The following is a 16,950-nucleotide window of genomic DNA, read 5'->3' as shown; positions in this document are numbered from 1 at the left end:
TCTCAAAATCTAATATCTCTGCACCCCTATTCTTGGCCGATCCCCCTGTTTAGGTATGTGCCATCAAATTAGAGGAGAATAACAACAACGCTCCGCGTACCTCTGCTCCCGCAACGCGGTTTAGGCGAAGAGGAAGAAGAAGCAGGCAAGTGCAGCCGAGAATCAGGGACAACGCCGTTTATGTTACTTCGACGTTCGTTCTCGACAAAGGCGGCGATAGTTGGCGTCGTCCTGTACGCATCAATCATGTTCTTGTACTTCTGCCGCGACAGCTCACCCCTTCAGGGGCAAACGTCGCCAATCATCAGCACCCCCAGCACGTCAGCTGCCAACAGCTCATGGCTAGAGCGGTACACGACAGACATCAAGCCCATCGACCGGTTTTACTACGGCTCAACTACCGGTAAGGTAACGCAAACTACACCTCACTGCACACTGGGGCATTGAGACCGAGGTATTAGACATATGTTAAAATAGGGTCCGAGCGGTTAGAGAGTCGCTAACCAAACCAAGCTAGCCACCATAACCAAGCCACATGCTTCGCTCATTCAGAGCACCATTCTGCTCATGCGCACTTCCATAACCCATTCTATTCAACTTGACGCCAAAGCGGGCAGTTGATGAGTCAGCCCTCAAATGAGGAGATCCGTTAAAGACAGGTTGCATATAGCCGACGGGAAAGCAGAATTCTGCAAGCCTTTACATCCCAGCAGTAGTTACTGTCAAGAATTCGGTGCTTTTCTGTCCATGCTAAAATGGCGGTTAATGCAGCCTCTACTTTTCCACGTGTGTGTGTGTGTGTGTGTGTGTGTGTGTGTGTGTGTGTGTGTGTGTGTGTGTGTGTGTGTGTGTGTGTGTGTGTGTGTGTGTGTGTGTGTGTGTGTGTGTGTGTGTGTGTGTGTGTGTGTGTGTGTGTGTGTGTGTGTGTGTGTGTGTGTGTGTGTGTGTGTGTGTGTGTGTGTGTGTGTGTGTGTGTGTGTGTGTGTGTGTGTGTGTGTGTGTGTGTTTACAGAATTTTGTCTTTTGCCCCTGGAGCTACCAAGTAATACCCCCTATCAATTCTTAGAGGCGATGTTTTGGAATGTCAACTTACCACACAGGAAACTTTTCGTAAGAGTAAACTATGTTTACGACAATTCATGATTGTACCACACTTCCCTCATCGGTTTTGCGCTCATCGCTGTAGCCAAGCATGAAGTCTTGCATGGCATCCGTGGACGGCCGTTTGGGCCGCAAATTAGGACTTAGTCATGCGTGCCACTAGTATGACTGAAATGCCTTTCTGGCTCACACTATGTCCTCGTTAAACTTAAGGACAGGGGGCTGAGCGGATCCCGTATTTCTGGTTCGACGTAAGCATCCTCCTGAGAGTATAGCGGCCGAAGTTTTCGGATACTTCACCAGAGACGCTTGTTGTCGGCAGCTCTGGAAACCGTTTTTCAGCCTGGGGCTTTCTAGGAAGCATCGATGGTCTCTTGAATGTTTTACGACGTCCCACTAACTTAGGCACGAGGACGATACGCCTGTGCGTGATCGATATGGCTTGAATAGGGTTCTGCGTGAGGTTAGTCGCCAGCGTCCTTCGGTAACCTGAATGGCGGGCTCCTGGATTTGAGGGGCAGGAATACCTCTAGTTTGTGTAGTCGTGGTTGAGGGTGCTACAATAGGCCTGATAGAGGAATTCTGTGATTACTCACAATTTCTTCTTACTCAGCTCTACAGTTGTGCAAGAGTAGGCTTCACCCTGATTTTTCCTGCTCAATTTAAAACTAAATGGTATATGCACAGATACTTGTTAATTGCTGAATCTTCCACGAAGCTGCGGAGAATCTGCACACTGTCACCCACTCCAGGACCTTAGATTTTCAGGCGACGCCAACATTGTGTTCGATGCTAAGTGTCGTATCTCTAAGACACATGACTCATTCATATCGTGGATATTCTGTAATATGCACGTGTGTATTATCTGGAAGCTACACGCCTCTTTTCTTTTGTCGCGCTCATAAGGGCTAGCCTGTTAGGCATGTAAGCAGGCAGTCTTACTTGTTACCGTAGTGTGTTTCTCTCTTGGTTGATTCGCTCATCTAAATAACGACTACGAGCAGCCCCGTTACAGCTCGCGGCAACAAAATCCAGTCATAGAATTGCCTCTATAGCTATTAGCGTATGGGCGTGGTCTTACGCCGCTTTCTAGCCGTTGCTACTGAAAGCCACGAAGAGCCCTGCTGGCTTTGGAACTGCTAAAAACATTCGGGACAACTAGTGAGCAGTGAGTAGTCACGTCGCCTACTCATTTTGAATCTGAGAATAAGCACGACATCCGACGGCGTCGATCATAAAACTGGACCATTGGCTGGAGAAAAGAGATACCACCATACCGTGAGCGACGTCCTAGACCCGTTGTGAGAACTATACATTTCGATGAGCCGTAATAGCCTCTGTTTATTCACCTCTAGACACGTTCTAAAAGAATATATCTGCCAGCTAGAGTAGTCGATAAAATGTCTGGGTTCAGGCAGATTTGCAAAAAGTTTGGGAAACGAGCCAGTTGCCAGATCAGTGGAAAACGGCAAACATAATACTAATACCCAAACCGGGAAAACCCCCGCAATTGGAAAATTTGAGACCGATTTCCCTAACCTCATGCGTAGGGAAGTTGCTGGAGCACGTAATACAGACAAGATTAACGTGCTTCATGGAGCAAAACAACCTTTTGCGCACGAAATGGTCGGTTTCCGACCACACTTGTGCACGCAGGACGTAATGTTCCGACTAAAGCATGATATCATAGACTCGCGATCGAGAGACGCCAAAGTGATCCTGGGCCTAGACCTCACCAAGGCCTTCGACAATGTCACGCACGAGGCTATTCTCGAAGGGCTCGAAGTGCTCGGAGTAGGGGAGAGAACGTACAACTACATAAAAGACTTCTTATCGGGCAGAAAAGCCTGCATGATATTTCAAAATTTAGAATCTCCTACGATAGAGTTAGGAAGCAAAGGCACACCGCAGGGCTCAGTGCTATCGCCTTTTCTATTCAACGTGGCAATGAGAGGCCTCCCGGGTAAACTTAACCAAATCAAGGGGCTAAATTTTAGCATGTATGCGGACGATATTAACCTCTGGATTAACCATGGGAGCGATGCGAGTACGGAGGAACGCCTGCAAGCAGCGACCGACATCATTGTCGATTACGCGGCTAAAAGGGAACTTTCGTGCCCCCGCATAAATCTGAGTTGTTCGTTTATAACACAAAGTACCTCCGCTGCAAGAATAGCGGGGAGTTTCATATTCAGGTGGAGGGCAAACCGGTGCCAAAAGTAGATAAGATCAGGATTTTGGGGATGGTCATTCAATCCCACGGTCACAACGGAGAGGTCCTGAAAAAATTAGAAAGTTACGCGATGCAAACCCTCGGGCTCTTGAGGAGGGTCGCCACTAAAGGAAGAGGCCTCAAGGAGAGAAATTTACTAAAACTAATCCAGGCATACGTAATAAGCAGAATCAGTTACGCCACGCCCTACCTCGACATCAAGGCCGGCGAAAAAGAGAAGTTAGACTGCCTGATTCGAAGATGCGTTAAGAAGGCGCTAGGACTGCCCATGGGTACCTCGAGCGAACGACTGCTCGAACTCGGGGTGCATAACACGTGGGCAGAATTGGCGGAGGCAGTGGGAGTCTCCCAATTAGAGAGACTAAGCACGACCTAGACGGGCAGGGTAATCCTTGCAAAAGTAGGCCTCAACCCAGACAGGGGAGTTCAAAAAAAAGTCACAATTAATAGTGAAATCAGGAATGCCTTGGTAGTCCCCCCCTTCCCTAGGAATATGCATCCAGAATTTAATGTCGAAAGAAGGGCCAAACGAGCTGAAGCTCTAGAGCGACGGTTCAAGAACATGGGAACAAAGGAAGTAGTCTATGTTGATGCGGCAAGTGGCAGAACAGGTGCGGCGGTAGCTTCGGTAGTCGATGGCCGAGGGGCACCGGTATCCGCGGCAGCCATCAGAGGCCGCAACATAGAAACTGCGGAGGAAGTTGCGATAGCGCTAGCTTGCGTAGGAACAGAAGCCAAGTTCATAATTAGCGACAGCAAAACTGCCATTCAAAATTTTGGGAAGTGGAGGATATCGCCGGAGGCGGCCAAAATCCTCACCCAAAGAACAATAAATAGGAAAATTCAGTTAATTTGGACACCCGCTCACGCTGCCGTCCCTGGTAACGAGGCGGCTGACGAGCTAGCCCGAGCTCTCTACTTCCGGGTAGCCGTCGAGCCCCCCGAACACTGGGCATACGACGAGCGTCTGCAAAATTATGGGGAAATCATCGACCATTATAAATTGGGACGTAGACTGGTACCCCCGCCAGATGTTAGACTAAATAATAGAGAAGCTGTCGCGTGGAGGCGGCTACAAACTAATACGTTCATGAACCCGGTCTGGGCGTTTCACGCGCTACCAGACTTTAGGGATAATGATCTCTGCAAACACTGTGGGGCGAGAGGGACCCTCGACCACATAATTTGGGAGTGCCCACAATCTCCAGGGATAGGGCAAACTATTACAAGTAGAGAAGCCTGGGATACCCTGCTGCGAAGCGCGGACCCTGCGATCCAGCACCGCACCGTCCATCTGGCGGAAGAGGCCGCAAGAAGCCAAGGGCTACCTGCCAGCCTCTAATCCGCGGGCGCACGACTCCCCGTTTCCGATGGAAATAAAAGTTGTACAACCAACCAACCAAGGCAGATTTGCAGGGGTCAGTGGGAGCATGACATGATATAATAATACAAAACTCGATGTAAATGCTTCCCTAGCTTCCATTGCTATCGCAGTGGCAATGCATAGCGTAATTTGGTATTCCTGTGAGCTCTCCTCCCCTCACACTGTGTTTTCAGGGGGGCCCAGCTTTCCAGCCATTTACATAGCATTCGTGGTTCCCGGTTGCCGCTCTCGTTCGGCCGCCGTCGTCCCCTCCCACGGCTTCGGTGTCGTGGAGACTGGGCTGGGCGACGCCTTGGACAGCCTGCTGAAGCACACCAGCCGGCCGCTGCACGTGGACGTGCTCGTAGCGAAACGCTCGATGCGCGTAGCCTTCGCCATACTGCTCGAGAACCTCACACCCCGCATGCGCGAAGGCGTCGGAGCAGTGGTGAGTGCATCGTCTATGACTGCAACAGCGTGTGTGTCGGCCTTTTCATGGCGATGAATGCGAGTTTCGAGCGTTTTCTGACAGGTGCAGTAGTCTTGAAAGGAAAGTCAGCAGGATAAAAGGCCGGGCTAGTTGGCGTTCCTTGATGTATTCCAACGCTCCATAGCAATACGACACAGCGAATACAAGTAGACACACAAGAGCTGAACTTCCAACAGCATTTAGTGGGTGAAACTTCTACCTATATACTGATATGAGAAAAAAATTGTATCCTGAATCATCTTGTCGAAAAGCGAAACTGCATTTGTCAGGGCATTCGAGGCCTCACTAACACAGGTAACCATATACCATATAAATTTCAGTTCGAAGTTCAGCGCTTTGTCTCTTTCGTTGTGTGGCGGCAGTACATCTTGAAAGGAAGAATAGTTCAAATAAACACACAGAACGCTCGCTGTGCGCAATAAGAGAAATTTAAAAGAGCGTAGAGGCGCTTGCGTAGACGTATAGCGGTTTACTAATGGTTTACTAGAACTCTTCTACTTACGCGTACACAATTATCAGTGTGGCAAGGTGTGGCCGTTTTGCTAAATATTTCTATTTTTGCAGATGTTGCAACGTTTAGGAACGGGGAAGATGTAAATCTGCGAGGGAGGTAGCCAGGTTTCTCCGGCGAATTTATTGTTTATCTAAAAAGAATTGTGAAACTTGTTATGCTGTCTTAATTTGCCTGGTCGTTCCTTTTGTTAAATAGAAAAGGAGTATTCAGTAAACGAAAATAGGAAAGAAAAGTGGCGGAAAGGTAGTAGTAGTAGCAGTATTAGTAGTAGTAGTAGTAGTAGCAGTATTATTATTATTATTATTATTAGTAGTAGTAGTAGTAGTAGTAGTAGTAGTAGTAGTAGTAGTAGTAGTAGTAGTAGTAGTAGTAGTAGTAGTAGTAGCAGTAGTAGTAGTGGTAGTGGTAGGGGTAGCGGTAGCAGTAGCAGTAGCAGTAGTAGTAGTAGTAGTAGTAGTAGTAGTAGTCGTAGTAGTAGTAGTAGTAGTAGTAGTAGTAGTAGTAGTCCAGACCCCTAGCGGCGGAGGTGGCCGCCATCGCTTTTACTAATGCAACAACCATAGTAAGCCACTCCAAACTGGCACTGAGGGAATCTCCTCTCAAGACAGATATCGAATTAATATGGACCCCAGCTCATGCGGGTGGTGGTGGTGGTTATTTTATTTATATAGAAAAGAAAGGAAAAGATGTTTGCGGCCCCAGTATCTGCTATCTGATATCTGAAGCGCCTGAAGTGGGGCGGCGGTAATAAAGGGATAGCGAGGAAGGGGTAGAGGAAATCAAAGAGGTGAGAGATAGGGAGAAAGGAAAGGGTAGGTAAATATAGAAAAGAAATATATACACTATAGAGCAATACACAGTAGTTCGCTTGAGGCCCACCCACAAATGCCTTAGGTTACTGAGCACTCGGCACATCGGGCGGGCCTCCGCACTAGCCCTGCGTCCATGCAAGTGTTTACGACGCCCGAAGGTTCACACTCCGGGAAATTTTCTTTTTGTCTGCACGAGGCAGCGGAGGTGCCTAAGCTACAGTACAGCACTCTACAATAGCTACAAAGCCAGTAGCAGACCCGTGTCAGGAACCGGAACCCTTCGGTGAACCAGCCGTACCATACCACGAACTCACTGCACATTACCAAGCAATAAGAGGAACACTCCCACCACCTCATAAAACACTGACCAGACAACAAGTAATATGGAGACAGCTACAGACTGGGACCCTCCCCAATCCAAACTACATATCAAAATTCATAAATACGAATATGAATCCCTTCTGTCGGTTTTGCGGAGAGAAACACAACTTCGAGCAGATGATCTGGGCATGCAAAGCCCAAAAGCCTCCCTCAGAACTCTTGCCTGATCCCTCTAAAGAAGCTTGGGACAAGCTAAGGTCCAGCGATGACCCTAACATTTAGTTCGATGCCGTCGAATGGGCCGGCGCTGCCAAAAGTCACCACGGCCTGCGGCACGCAGCTGACTTCCCCTATTCCTCCCACTTGTTGTGAATAAAGTTTTATCAGCCTCAGTCAGCCTCAAGTAATGTGAACACAAAAGTTGAGTTGCGTTGAAAGCCCTTTATTAAATAGGAAGGCTCATGGCCATGGATGGGGGTAACAGGGGTAAAATAAGCAGAATCTGCAGTGTTTGCACAGGTCGTCACTCAAATTACATTGCTCTGACGAGGCCACTAAGGGAGCCATACTTGGCAAATATATTTTGTGTGTTAGCGTCAGTTCCAAGAAGGAAACGGTAGTTCAGGCGGTAGAGTTCGATCTTGGAGAATCCAGTAGAAAAAGCAGGACAATCCCAGAGTGGATGAAATATGCCGCCGCGCGTTAGAGTCGTGCAATGGAGACACTTAATCATTTCCTCTGCGTGCTGACGCCAGCGGGCCATAATACGTTGCGTGTAAGCCCCATGGGCGATGAGCTTATTCAAGAAGACTTCTTGACATCGGGAGAGATGGGTCTTATGCGTAAAAGGTGGGTCTGGTGTGGCCACCTGCATTAGATGCTGACTGAGGCACTGGAATGCATTTCTACATTGAAACAAAAATTTTGAGGCAGTGTCAGTCTAAGAACGCCCGCGCGCTCACTCTCCGGGCAACGCCTTCAGACCCTTATGATACGGATCTCGAACCCAATCCGGCACTCACTTTTCGAGAAATTACTGAATTAATTCAATTCACCCATGCAATTTATCCTAAGTCTTGTAAGGGCCTTACAAAGGTGGAGGAACGCACACTCCTCCGCCTTTACACCAAAACACTGCTGTGCCCGGCAGTTTTAAAGCACTTTGATCCTACCTGTACAGGAAAGTGCCCGCACTGTGCGGATAAGTCTTCGGACATCTTCCACATGATGTGGGCATGTCAGTCAACCCCGAACCTCACCCCCAACCCCAACCCCACCCGGGAGGACTGGGAGGCAGCCCTGCTCGGCTGCTCCGATCTGGCAAGCCAGAAGGCCCTGGTTCACCGAGCCCGAGCCGCAGCGGTCGCCAATGGGCTCCTGTAATGAGGAGCCCACCTAGTGTTTGCGTGAGGTTGCTCCGGCTACCTCAAGCTTCCTCCGAATAAAGGTTTTACACACACACACACCATGGGTCAATGTGCGCTCGGTAGTGGATTAAAAGAAATTCAGCTATTTGTGGATTGTTAACAGACTGATGACATATGCACTATTCTGCATAAGCGGACTGCATATACTTGTTAGTATGCATGTTATTAAATTTACCGCGTAGTGTACGAATCCAACTGATTCGTGTGAACTCTCAGGCGAGCCTTGTAGATGCACCACGATAGCGCGGAAGGCTTCAATTGCAGTGAACTACGGCTGATCCTAAACGCATTTGTCGGCCGCAGGTGGACCTTCTTCGCCTGGAGCCCCTAATCGGACGCCTAGCTGCCTCCTCCAATGTCAGCAGCCACAACAGCACCAGTGCCAGCAAGAATCGGCCGCTTCCCAGACGTCGCTGGCTGTTCTCGGTGTGCACGGGGATGCATCGGCTGTTCCGCGTGCAGCGCCTTCTGCTCCTGGAGCCCGGTGTGCAGATCCACGCCGACATAACGCTTCTGTGGGACACGTTCCACCAGTTCCCCGCAGGAGCCGTGTTTGGACTCGCGCGGGAACAAAGCGCCAGGTGATCGAGCGCACCTTGCTCTCCCGTTCTATTCTGTAGAGTTCCATTTTTCTTTTGAAGTCGAGAGTTTGTTATGGTAGTCTGTCTGGATGGGCATAGGCAAGAAGATTTCGTTATGCTTTTTTTCTTCTCTCGCTTGTAATTAACCATTGGCCCGATTCTGAAACTGAATATGCGAGGAGCATACAATTGCGTGCGTGTTCGCGTTATATAAAAGTGCATGAACAGTTTTTAGCATTAATTGTGCACATTTACCTCATGCACCGCAATAAAGAAGCAAAAATATAGCCCTGAAAACTTATTGGCGGCCAAGGGTCCACTCACGATTAATGCAAACAGATCGTTGAATGCTAATAAGAATTCGTAATAGACCACCTTCTGTAGGTCGCACAAGCTATCTGTAACGTTATATGCATATATTTGTATATTTAAAACAAAAAAAGTTCAGTAAGTCATCATACTAACTGAACACGATCGTTAGATAGCACCTACTATGTAGGGTAGGACAGAACTTCATTAAACCAGTTGCAAAGTTCACTATATGCTTCAAGATCTGATTAAACCTACTTCGACCATTTTTTTTACAATGGTACATTAAGCCGTAGCGGTGACCTGGAGGCTCCAGCAGCCGGATTATCCGTCGGAGGTGCGGGAGTCAATCTGTGTCTTCAAGTGCTCACCCGTATATATTTCCATGCACGGTCATCGGCTCCGGTGCGGCTGTTCTAGATTATTATCGGCATGTCTAGGCGGCGGGCGCCGCTTCGCGATACGAACTTGAAACCAGGTGTTCACTGCGATGCAGCGCATTTCTACAATGAAGGCACTGGAATCGCAAGACTACCGCTTGATGAACTGCGCCTGGTTCTGCGTAGCGATCTGCACGCGATTCTTTCGATCCCTACTTTCGACGCGATGCGCGCGCCTCGTTGCGGAGAAACAACTCACATATTGATTCAACGCGGCGAGCACCTAATTTAATTTTGTCGCTCGGCGTATAGCGGCACTCGAAACCGAGACCCACTAAGACCAAGAGCCAGTTGCGAAACTTGCGGAACCAGTTGCAAAAATTCGGGTGTATACGAATGGTGGCGGCACCCACGGTCATTAAAGGAAACTGCGTCTAAATTGCAAACTTTGTTGATAAATGCACAATCACTAGTGAAATTAGTTGAAGACTTGCAGTAACAAAACTTTTTAAAGATAAGAGCCATACAGTTATTAAGATGGAAAAGAAGAGAGAAAAATGCGATTTCTAAAAGCCAACGGCAATTGCAATAAGCATTTATTAACCGTTCCCAGATGCCGTGACAATTCATAAGCACCCGAAAAATGCATACAAAATCCGGTCATTTTTTGAAAGGGAGTTTCGCAACTGGTATTATCGAAAAGCTTTGGCTAAGACCCACCCATCCGCTTGAGCTGCCTAACGTTCGATGAAGAGGCGATCCGACAGCGCCGCGAGATGCATTCGGTTAGTTAAACTACTAAGCAAGGCGCAGCCCCAAGTAGCAATACCACTACTGCAGGGGCTTTTGTTCTAGACAACGCTTGGCATTAAAGCTTGATTTCGATGCATATATTATGTTCATATGCTCTGAACGATTCGTTTTTAGACTGGCGACACGTGTGGTTCTACTCTCTGAATTCAGTCTTCGGAAGTGCTGCAGGACGAATAGAAGGGAAGGGTGTACTTGCAGGTCACGTAGTCACGACTGCAGCAATGTACCTACAAGGCACTTGCTCCCAGTGAGCGTATACCTATGCATGTGGTCTTCCTGCAGTAGCCAAATGCGCATTTTTTTAATACAGCGGATCAAGGTACCAGTCTGCAGTGTAAGTTGAAGGGAACAACGCGAGTTCATCCTGCACATCGCCGTAGCTCTGTCAGTTTGTGTCGATTATGCAACCAAGGGTTGTTGTTGGTGGCACGATAGTCACTAAACGGCTCATCATTTGTCAGTTGAGGCAACCTACCACTGAAGGTTCCTGCGGAGCCGCCTTCATCGCTGCTCGAGCAGACGACACCTGTCTGTGTGTCCGGAAATTAAGGTATTTGGACGGGCTCACCTACTTCGAATTAGGCGTTGAAATGCTGAAATGGGATTATTTACATGACCTTTATTTCTGCAGAGGTCACGAAACTTTAACCCACGTGCCGGTGCCCGTAGGAAAGGCAACAAAATCGACGGAAAGCAAAGCCCCCTACACGAATAGCGGCGCACACTGGTGGCCGCTATCTCGCCGCAGGGCGAGCAGTTCTTTTTTTTTACACCGCAGCACTGAACGCGAAGATCGGCATCCTTTCACTTCGGCGCCTATGACAAGACATGTATAATATAGAAGGCTATGCCTTTGTATGAACGCTACGCCTTTAGGGTAGGTAGCCCCGCCGGGGTGGCGCAGTGGTTACGGCGCTCGACTACTGCTCCCAAGGACGCGGGATCGAGTCCCGGCCTCGGCGGCCGCTTTTCGATGGAGGCGAAAAGCAAGATGCCCGTGTGCTGTGCGATGTCAGTGCACGTTAAAGAACCCCAGGTGGTCGAAATTTCCGGAGTCCTCCACTACGGCGTCTCTCATAGCCTCAGTCGCTTTGGGACGTTAAACCCCACAAACCAAACCAATTAGGGTAGACCAGGTGAGCCGCGTCGTCCACTTGCATATTTCAGTGCGTCCATGTTCTCATGAAAAGCCCCCTGAGACACTCGTATGCCTTTTAGAGAGCAAGCTCCACTACTCGCCGTAATAAGAACCCCAGGTGGTCGAAATTTCCGGAGTCCTCCACTACGGCGTCTCTCATAGCCTGAGTTGCTTTGGGACGTTAAACCCCACAAACCAACCAACCAATAATATAATTGGTTCAGGAAGGGAAAGGCGCAGTATATGTCACGCTTGCTCTGTGAACACCTGAACCGCGCCGTAACGTGGGAGTGAAAGTGGAAAGAGAGATAGTGGAAGGCTGCGGAGTATTTTCGACCACCTGGGGATCTTTAACGTGCGCTGACGTCGCACAGCACACGGATGCCACTTCATTTCGCCTCCATCGAAACGGAGCCGCCGTGGTCGGGATCGAACCCGGGAACTTCGGCACAGTAGTCGGGCGTCTTACCACTGCACCACCACGGCGGGGCTACTACTCGGCGTACAACTTCGGATTTCTCCTCGTTATGCCGAGTAGGATGCGAATGATCCTTGCTTAATTAAGTGTGCATGTCAACCGAAACGTGGGACAGATATGGCGCCTTCCTTTCTCCAGAAACCAAATTAATTTTACAAAAATATATTAAAAAATCATGGAATGAAAAGACTGCGTGGGTGTGACCTTCATCCGATGCATGTAGGTGCCCACCTAAAAGTGGGACAGATACTGCAAAAGCCAACTCAAACAAAAGTCATTAGCCCCGCCGCGGTGGCGCAGTGCATGGTTAAGACGCCCGAGTGCTGTTGCAGAGTACCCGGGTTCGGTTCCGACCGCCGGCGGCTGCGCTTCAATGGAGGCGGAACGGAAACGCATCCGTGTGCTGTGCGATGGCTGTGCACGTTAAAAATCGCCAGGTTATCGAACCTATTCCAGAGCTGTCCACTTGGCACCACAATCTCTCTTTCCGCTTTCACTCTAACCTTTCTTCTCTTACGGCGCAGTGCGAGTGTCTACAAAGAAATTGTGACAGTTCCTTTCCTTTGCTATCCTATAAACCAATTTGGGCTGCTTGGTGGTTGCTCCTGGCCCTACGGGGCTGGGACTGGTAGGTCACTGCCGCTTGCGGTGGGGGCAACGTTTCTGGGTGGGGGCTAGCCAGCCACCATATTTATGTGTTGTAGGCCGTCATTGCACCCGCTAGCGTTTCGGTGGTGGACGACGGCTGTTGCGACGCACGTCTTTCTCCCCCTTTTCTTACCCCGCCGTGGTGGTGCAGTAGGTAAGACGCCCGACTACTGTCCGGAGTGCCCCGGTTGGAGCCCTACCTCGGCGACCGCGTTTTGATGGAATAGAAACGAAGAGGCGTCCGTGTGCTGTGCGATGTCAGCGCACGTTAAAGATCCCCAGGTGGTCGAAATTACTCCGTAGCCCTCCACTACGGCTCCTCTTTCTCCCTTTCCACTTTCACTCCCACCTTCCTCCCTTCCCTTACGGCGCGGTTGAGGTGTCCACAGAAAGCTAGTGATACAGTTACAGCGCCTTCCCCTTCCAGTGAACCAATTATTATTACAATTTACAAAACATATAAAAAAATCGCGGAATGCAAAGACGGCATTAAAGGCGCTATCACCTCTACTCTTGAGGCGAAGCATGAGCATCCCTTAATTTGAACTTTCAAACCGTGTACAACCTTGCTAAACCACGAAACATCATGCGTGACAGAACTTTCACTCGTATAACTAGGCCCGAGCCATGCTTAAACCCCGACCATTTCAAACTTCTCACACTTTTTAGAGTCATTTTCGGCATGTGTGGCATTAAGAACAAAGGTCCTGCGTAAGATTTGAAACAGTTAAAAGATTAATTACATATTTTATCCTCGAAATATCTGCCTTCCTTCTTTTCGCGCATCCGCGCAGGCATCGTGACCTCTCAGTGATGAAAGACTGCACTCAAGAAGTTACTGTAAATATCATCCTACTAACCCCAAGAGCTTGTAATGTTACTGAAGTCAGTATAGGAGGTTTGTCTCCGTGCAACCTCTTGTCTATATTGTACCGCTGTTATGGCGAGGCGTTGCAGCACACAGCTATGACAACTTATGAGGAAGTGGCAGTTCCTAAAACTCATCACAGGTTAGGATGAGATGTCTGAAGGTATGGGCCATATCGAAAACACGAAAACTAGTCTGTGGTGAATGCATCCAGGCTAGGCATTCTGCAACAGCAGCTTCGCAACAGCTTTGTGTAAACAGCTCTAAGCCGCATATAATTCGCCTCTTCGACACATGTGCCAATTATATAAGTTTCTATTTGGACAGCTGCAAACACGTACGGAGTGCCCACGCTACCGCCTCCACTTTGCTGGCGCCAGGCGCACACACCATTCCAGCGAGCATAATTGTGTCGTCCATGAAGCGCTTATAGGAACGGTCTACACACTGCTTGTCTCAAACACCAGGTACGCCTGGGTCCTTTCGCGACGTGGCAACGCCTCAAGAGAGCCCGGTAGCCGCAACAGCTGCGGTGAGCCCCCGACCTCTGACGGCCTTCCAGGCCTCAACAGTGCCGTTGCCCTGCTCGACCTGGACGCCCTGCGACGGTCGGCCCCCTACGAGCGCCTCTCCTCCCGAGAGGGCGTCGACCAACTTGCCCGAGAGTACGGATGGAGAGGCGGGTCCTTAGCCGACGAGGACTTCTACACAATGGCTGCATGCTGGGAGCCGCGACTGCTCCACATGCTGCCCTGTTCGTGGAACCGACAGGTAAAGAACGCGGCTCGGTTACATAAGTGCTTGCCGCGTAGGACAGAGAGACAAGTATAATGTGAGCGTCATGATTTACAAAGCTGAAACGAAGAAAATGATGAAATCGATTTTGACAGCAAAAGGGATGGACATAAGTTACTATCTGATATAGGGGTGCAGACTGAAAATCAGCGAAAGATACATATTCGCACAGGCCAAGGAAGGTGTCAGACATTAGAGATTTTCCTCGGATGGGAGACCAGCGGCTGCCTCAGAGAAGAGTAGTATGGCAGAGTAGGCAGAACTATTAACTTGAAATTACTCAGATTAATTTCGATTACTGTGATACAATATGACTCTATATGGGCAAAGACAGAGGAATGACCTTATGCGGCGCTTCGTGTGCGCTTGGGCCCAATCTTCTCGAAAGATCTGTTTCACTAGACCGGTCACATCGTACTTGACGTTGCCAGAAAACTGTTGCCAAGCCTGGTTTGAATGATATCACAGTGTTTCACCAGACCATTTCCGTGTTACCCTACGTTCCCAAGCCGGTTAAGCACTCCTAGCACGAGTAAGAGTAATCAGTTCCGAGTGGCGTTAACGGCAGCGGTGGCGCGCGAACTTCAGGGCAAGCTAGAGTCCAAAGATATGGGTCAAGCTATCGTGCCGCTAAGCTCAAAGCGTACTGCGCGCATTCATACTCAGTTGACTGTTTCAGCCTAAAGGAACCACGCAGTTACCGGTATCGTTAACAAGCTCGTAGAGAAGCACGCCCGTGCAGCTGGCATAAATTGACAACGGAATGCGGTAGCGACATGCTGAAATCTTCTATAATAATAATAATAATAACAATAATAATAATAATAATAATAATAATAATAATAATAATAATAATAATAATAATAATAATAATAATAATAATAATAATAATAATAAGGCAACTCGTGAGACGCTCTGGTGTCACCACGAGCTGTGGACAGGATGTGTGGACAGAGCGTGTCCATAATTCTCCTTGTTACCATAACGACGCAGGAGGGCGTTAAGGGGAAGGAAGCAAAGGTGACGCTGATAATAGAAGTAAAGTATATAAGTAAAATAAAATAAAAATAAACACGCGCACAACTAAGCCAAAAAGCCTAAACTAAAATTCAAGAAAAATCAAACAAAAATAAATAATAACACTGATTTGATTTCTAAAATAGAAGTATAATGTTGCGTGCGCCGAAAAAGCAACGAAATCAGAACAAGCTCATAACGGAACAAAGCCTGGAATTCACAATGGTTTCACATTCCCGCAGGTCCTAAGTGTGCCACTAACGTTTTACTGGCATGGTCCAGTTATGTTGGGCCACGCCGGGGTAGCGCAGTGGTTAGGGAGCTCGACTATTGTTCCCAGGATGCGGGATCGAATCATGGCCTCGTCGGCCGCTTTTAGATGAAGGCGAAAAGCCTGGCCACGTTAGGCGTCTGTGTGCTGTGAGATGAATTTCCGGAGCCCTCCACTACGGCGGCTCGCATAGCCTCAGTCGCTTTTGGACGTTAAGCCCCATAAATCAAACCAAACGAGTTAGGTTGGCATCTGTTGGCTCAACTGGAGGCTCGCCCCACCAGGTAAGTGCACATATATTCAAACTGCCGTTAAACACGACGGTGTCTCTGACAAGCACTCTATAGAGGTGGGAAACGACCGCTTTCCGGTACAGCTGCCGTCAGAGTGTCTCTAAGTGTACCAAAATAGAACTCTGGATTTTTGTCGGATTACGTTTTGTCAACCGGAATCCCCCTGCAACAAAAAGAGAAAGAAAAAAAGCGTGTAGAACTAAGTTCTCAGCTCCATTTCAACATAGTGCTCATCGACTGTCAACACAAGCTTCTAAGCGATGTTAAAGCCCATAACTTTGCAATTCTGATACGTGCGCCTAATGCTGCTCCGCAAGCACGTAACGCGACACGAGCGTCAGCGTCGAATTTAAAATGTGACAAAATAATGCGTTTAGGCTGGAAATGTGATAGTTCCCTTCACTTACAAAGACATTGGTCATGCCTTTCACTTAGTCGCGCACAGATGCCTTTATCACTGAACTAAGCTTACTCTCTGACTAGTTGCCATTCGTGTGACGATGACGTCATTTGATGCAGATGATGCGACGGGAAGTCTTCAATAACTGACGTTCTCATAAGTAAACAAATTTTGCGCCAAACTCGGTCACTGCAGTCCCAGAAACTCAACAGATCCCGAACGGCGCAGGTGCCAGCACGCAACCGGGCGCCCCACCCGGCGGCAAGGACGGCGGTGTCCCCGGCCAGTCGCCTTGGTGACGGTCTCTACACCTGGTGCGACGGAGGAACGTACGCGTGCTCGGCTCATTGCCCGGGGGACTAGCCCCCGTCGCCGACGTCCCAGCTTCAGTGCGTCCGGGTCTCTGCTCCCGCACTGTGACCTGGCTGCTCATCTCATTTCCAATGAGCTTTGTCGGTCTTCAAAGGCTGCGCACATCTCGCACATTTCTCATTTTTTCCTTTAACATATTGCCCTGTGCCCTTTCTGAATGTTTTTTGTTATCCTAAGCGCTGACCACGCGCTTCTAGCACGAAGACGTTTGAATGCAGCAGAATCGACCAGTTGTGCACTCGTTGTGGAGAAAATGGAAGCAGCGAATAGCACGTCAGATCAATAAACGAACGCATATATGCTATGAGCTCGCACGTTAGGACCCG

The 16,950-nt window shown here is 48.8% G+C and overlaps 1 protein-coding gene across 1 annotated transcript; it reads left to right on the top strand.

Annotated features, from left to right (window-relative positions):
- Window positions 1-246: 246 nt before the first annotated feature.
- On the top strand, window positions 247-16,721 carry LOC146195305 (uncharacterized). Its single transcript, XM_084596770.1, has 5 exons — window positions 247-403; window positions 4,892-5,145; window positions 8,565-8,842; window positions 13,944-14,247; window positions 16,481-16,721. Exons 1-5 carry the CDS (start codon window positions 247-249, stop codon window positions 16,613-16,615), a joined length of 1,128 nt encoding a protein of 375 aa, XP_084452896.1. The 3' UTR covers window positions 16,616-16,721.
- Window positions 16,722-16,950: the final 229 nt, after the last annotated feature.

The sequence above is a fragment of the Amblyomma maculatum genome, chromosome 3 (genome assembly GCF_055883805.1).
Source record: "Amblyomma maculatum isolate TAMU_Amacu chromosome 3, ASM5588380v1, whole genome shotgun sequence".
In the NCBI taxonomy this organism is placed as follows: domain Eukaryota; kingdom Metazoa; phylum Arthropoda; class Arachnida; order Ixodida; family Ixodidae; genus Amblyomma; species Amblyomma maculatum.
This window is presented reverse-complemented; position numbering and strand designations above follow the sequence as displayed.

What these genes read in the sequence shown, in the direction of transcription:
- LOC146195305 (XM_084596770.1), top strand. Translation starts at nt 247, where the DNA reads ATGTTCTTGTACTTCTGCCGCGACAGCTCACCCCTTCAGGGGCAAACG. An exon ending in GCGCGGGAACAAAGCGCCAG is followed by an intron (nt 8,843 to 13,943) that starts GTGATCGAGCGC and finishes CTCAAACACCAG; the next exon opens with GTACGCCTGGGTCCTTTCGC. An exon ending in CCTGTTCGTGGAACCGACAG is followed by an intron (nt 14,248 to 16,480) that starts GTAAAGAACGCG and finishes CGAACGGCGCAG; the next exon opens with GTGCCAGCACGCAACCGGGC.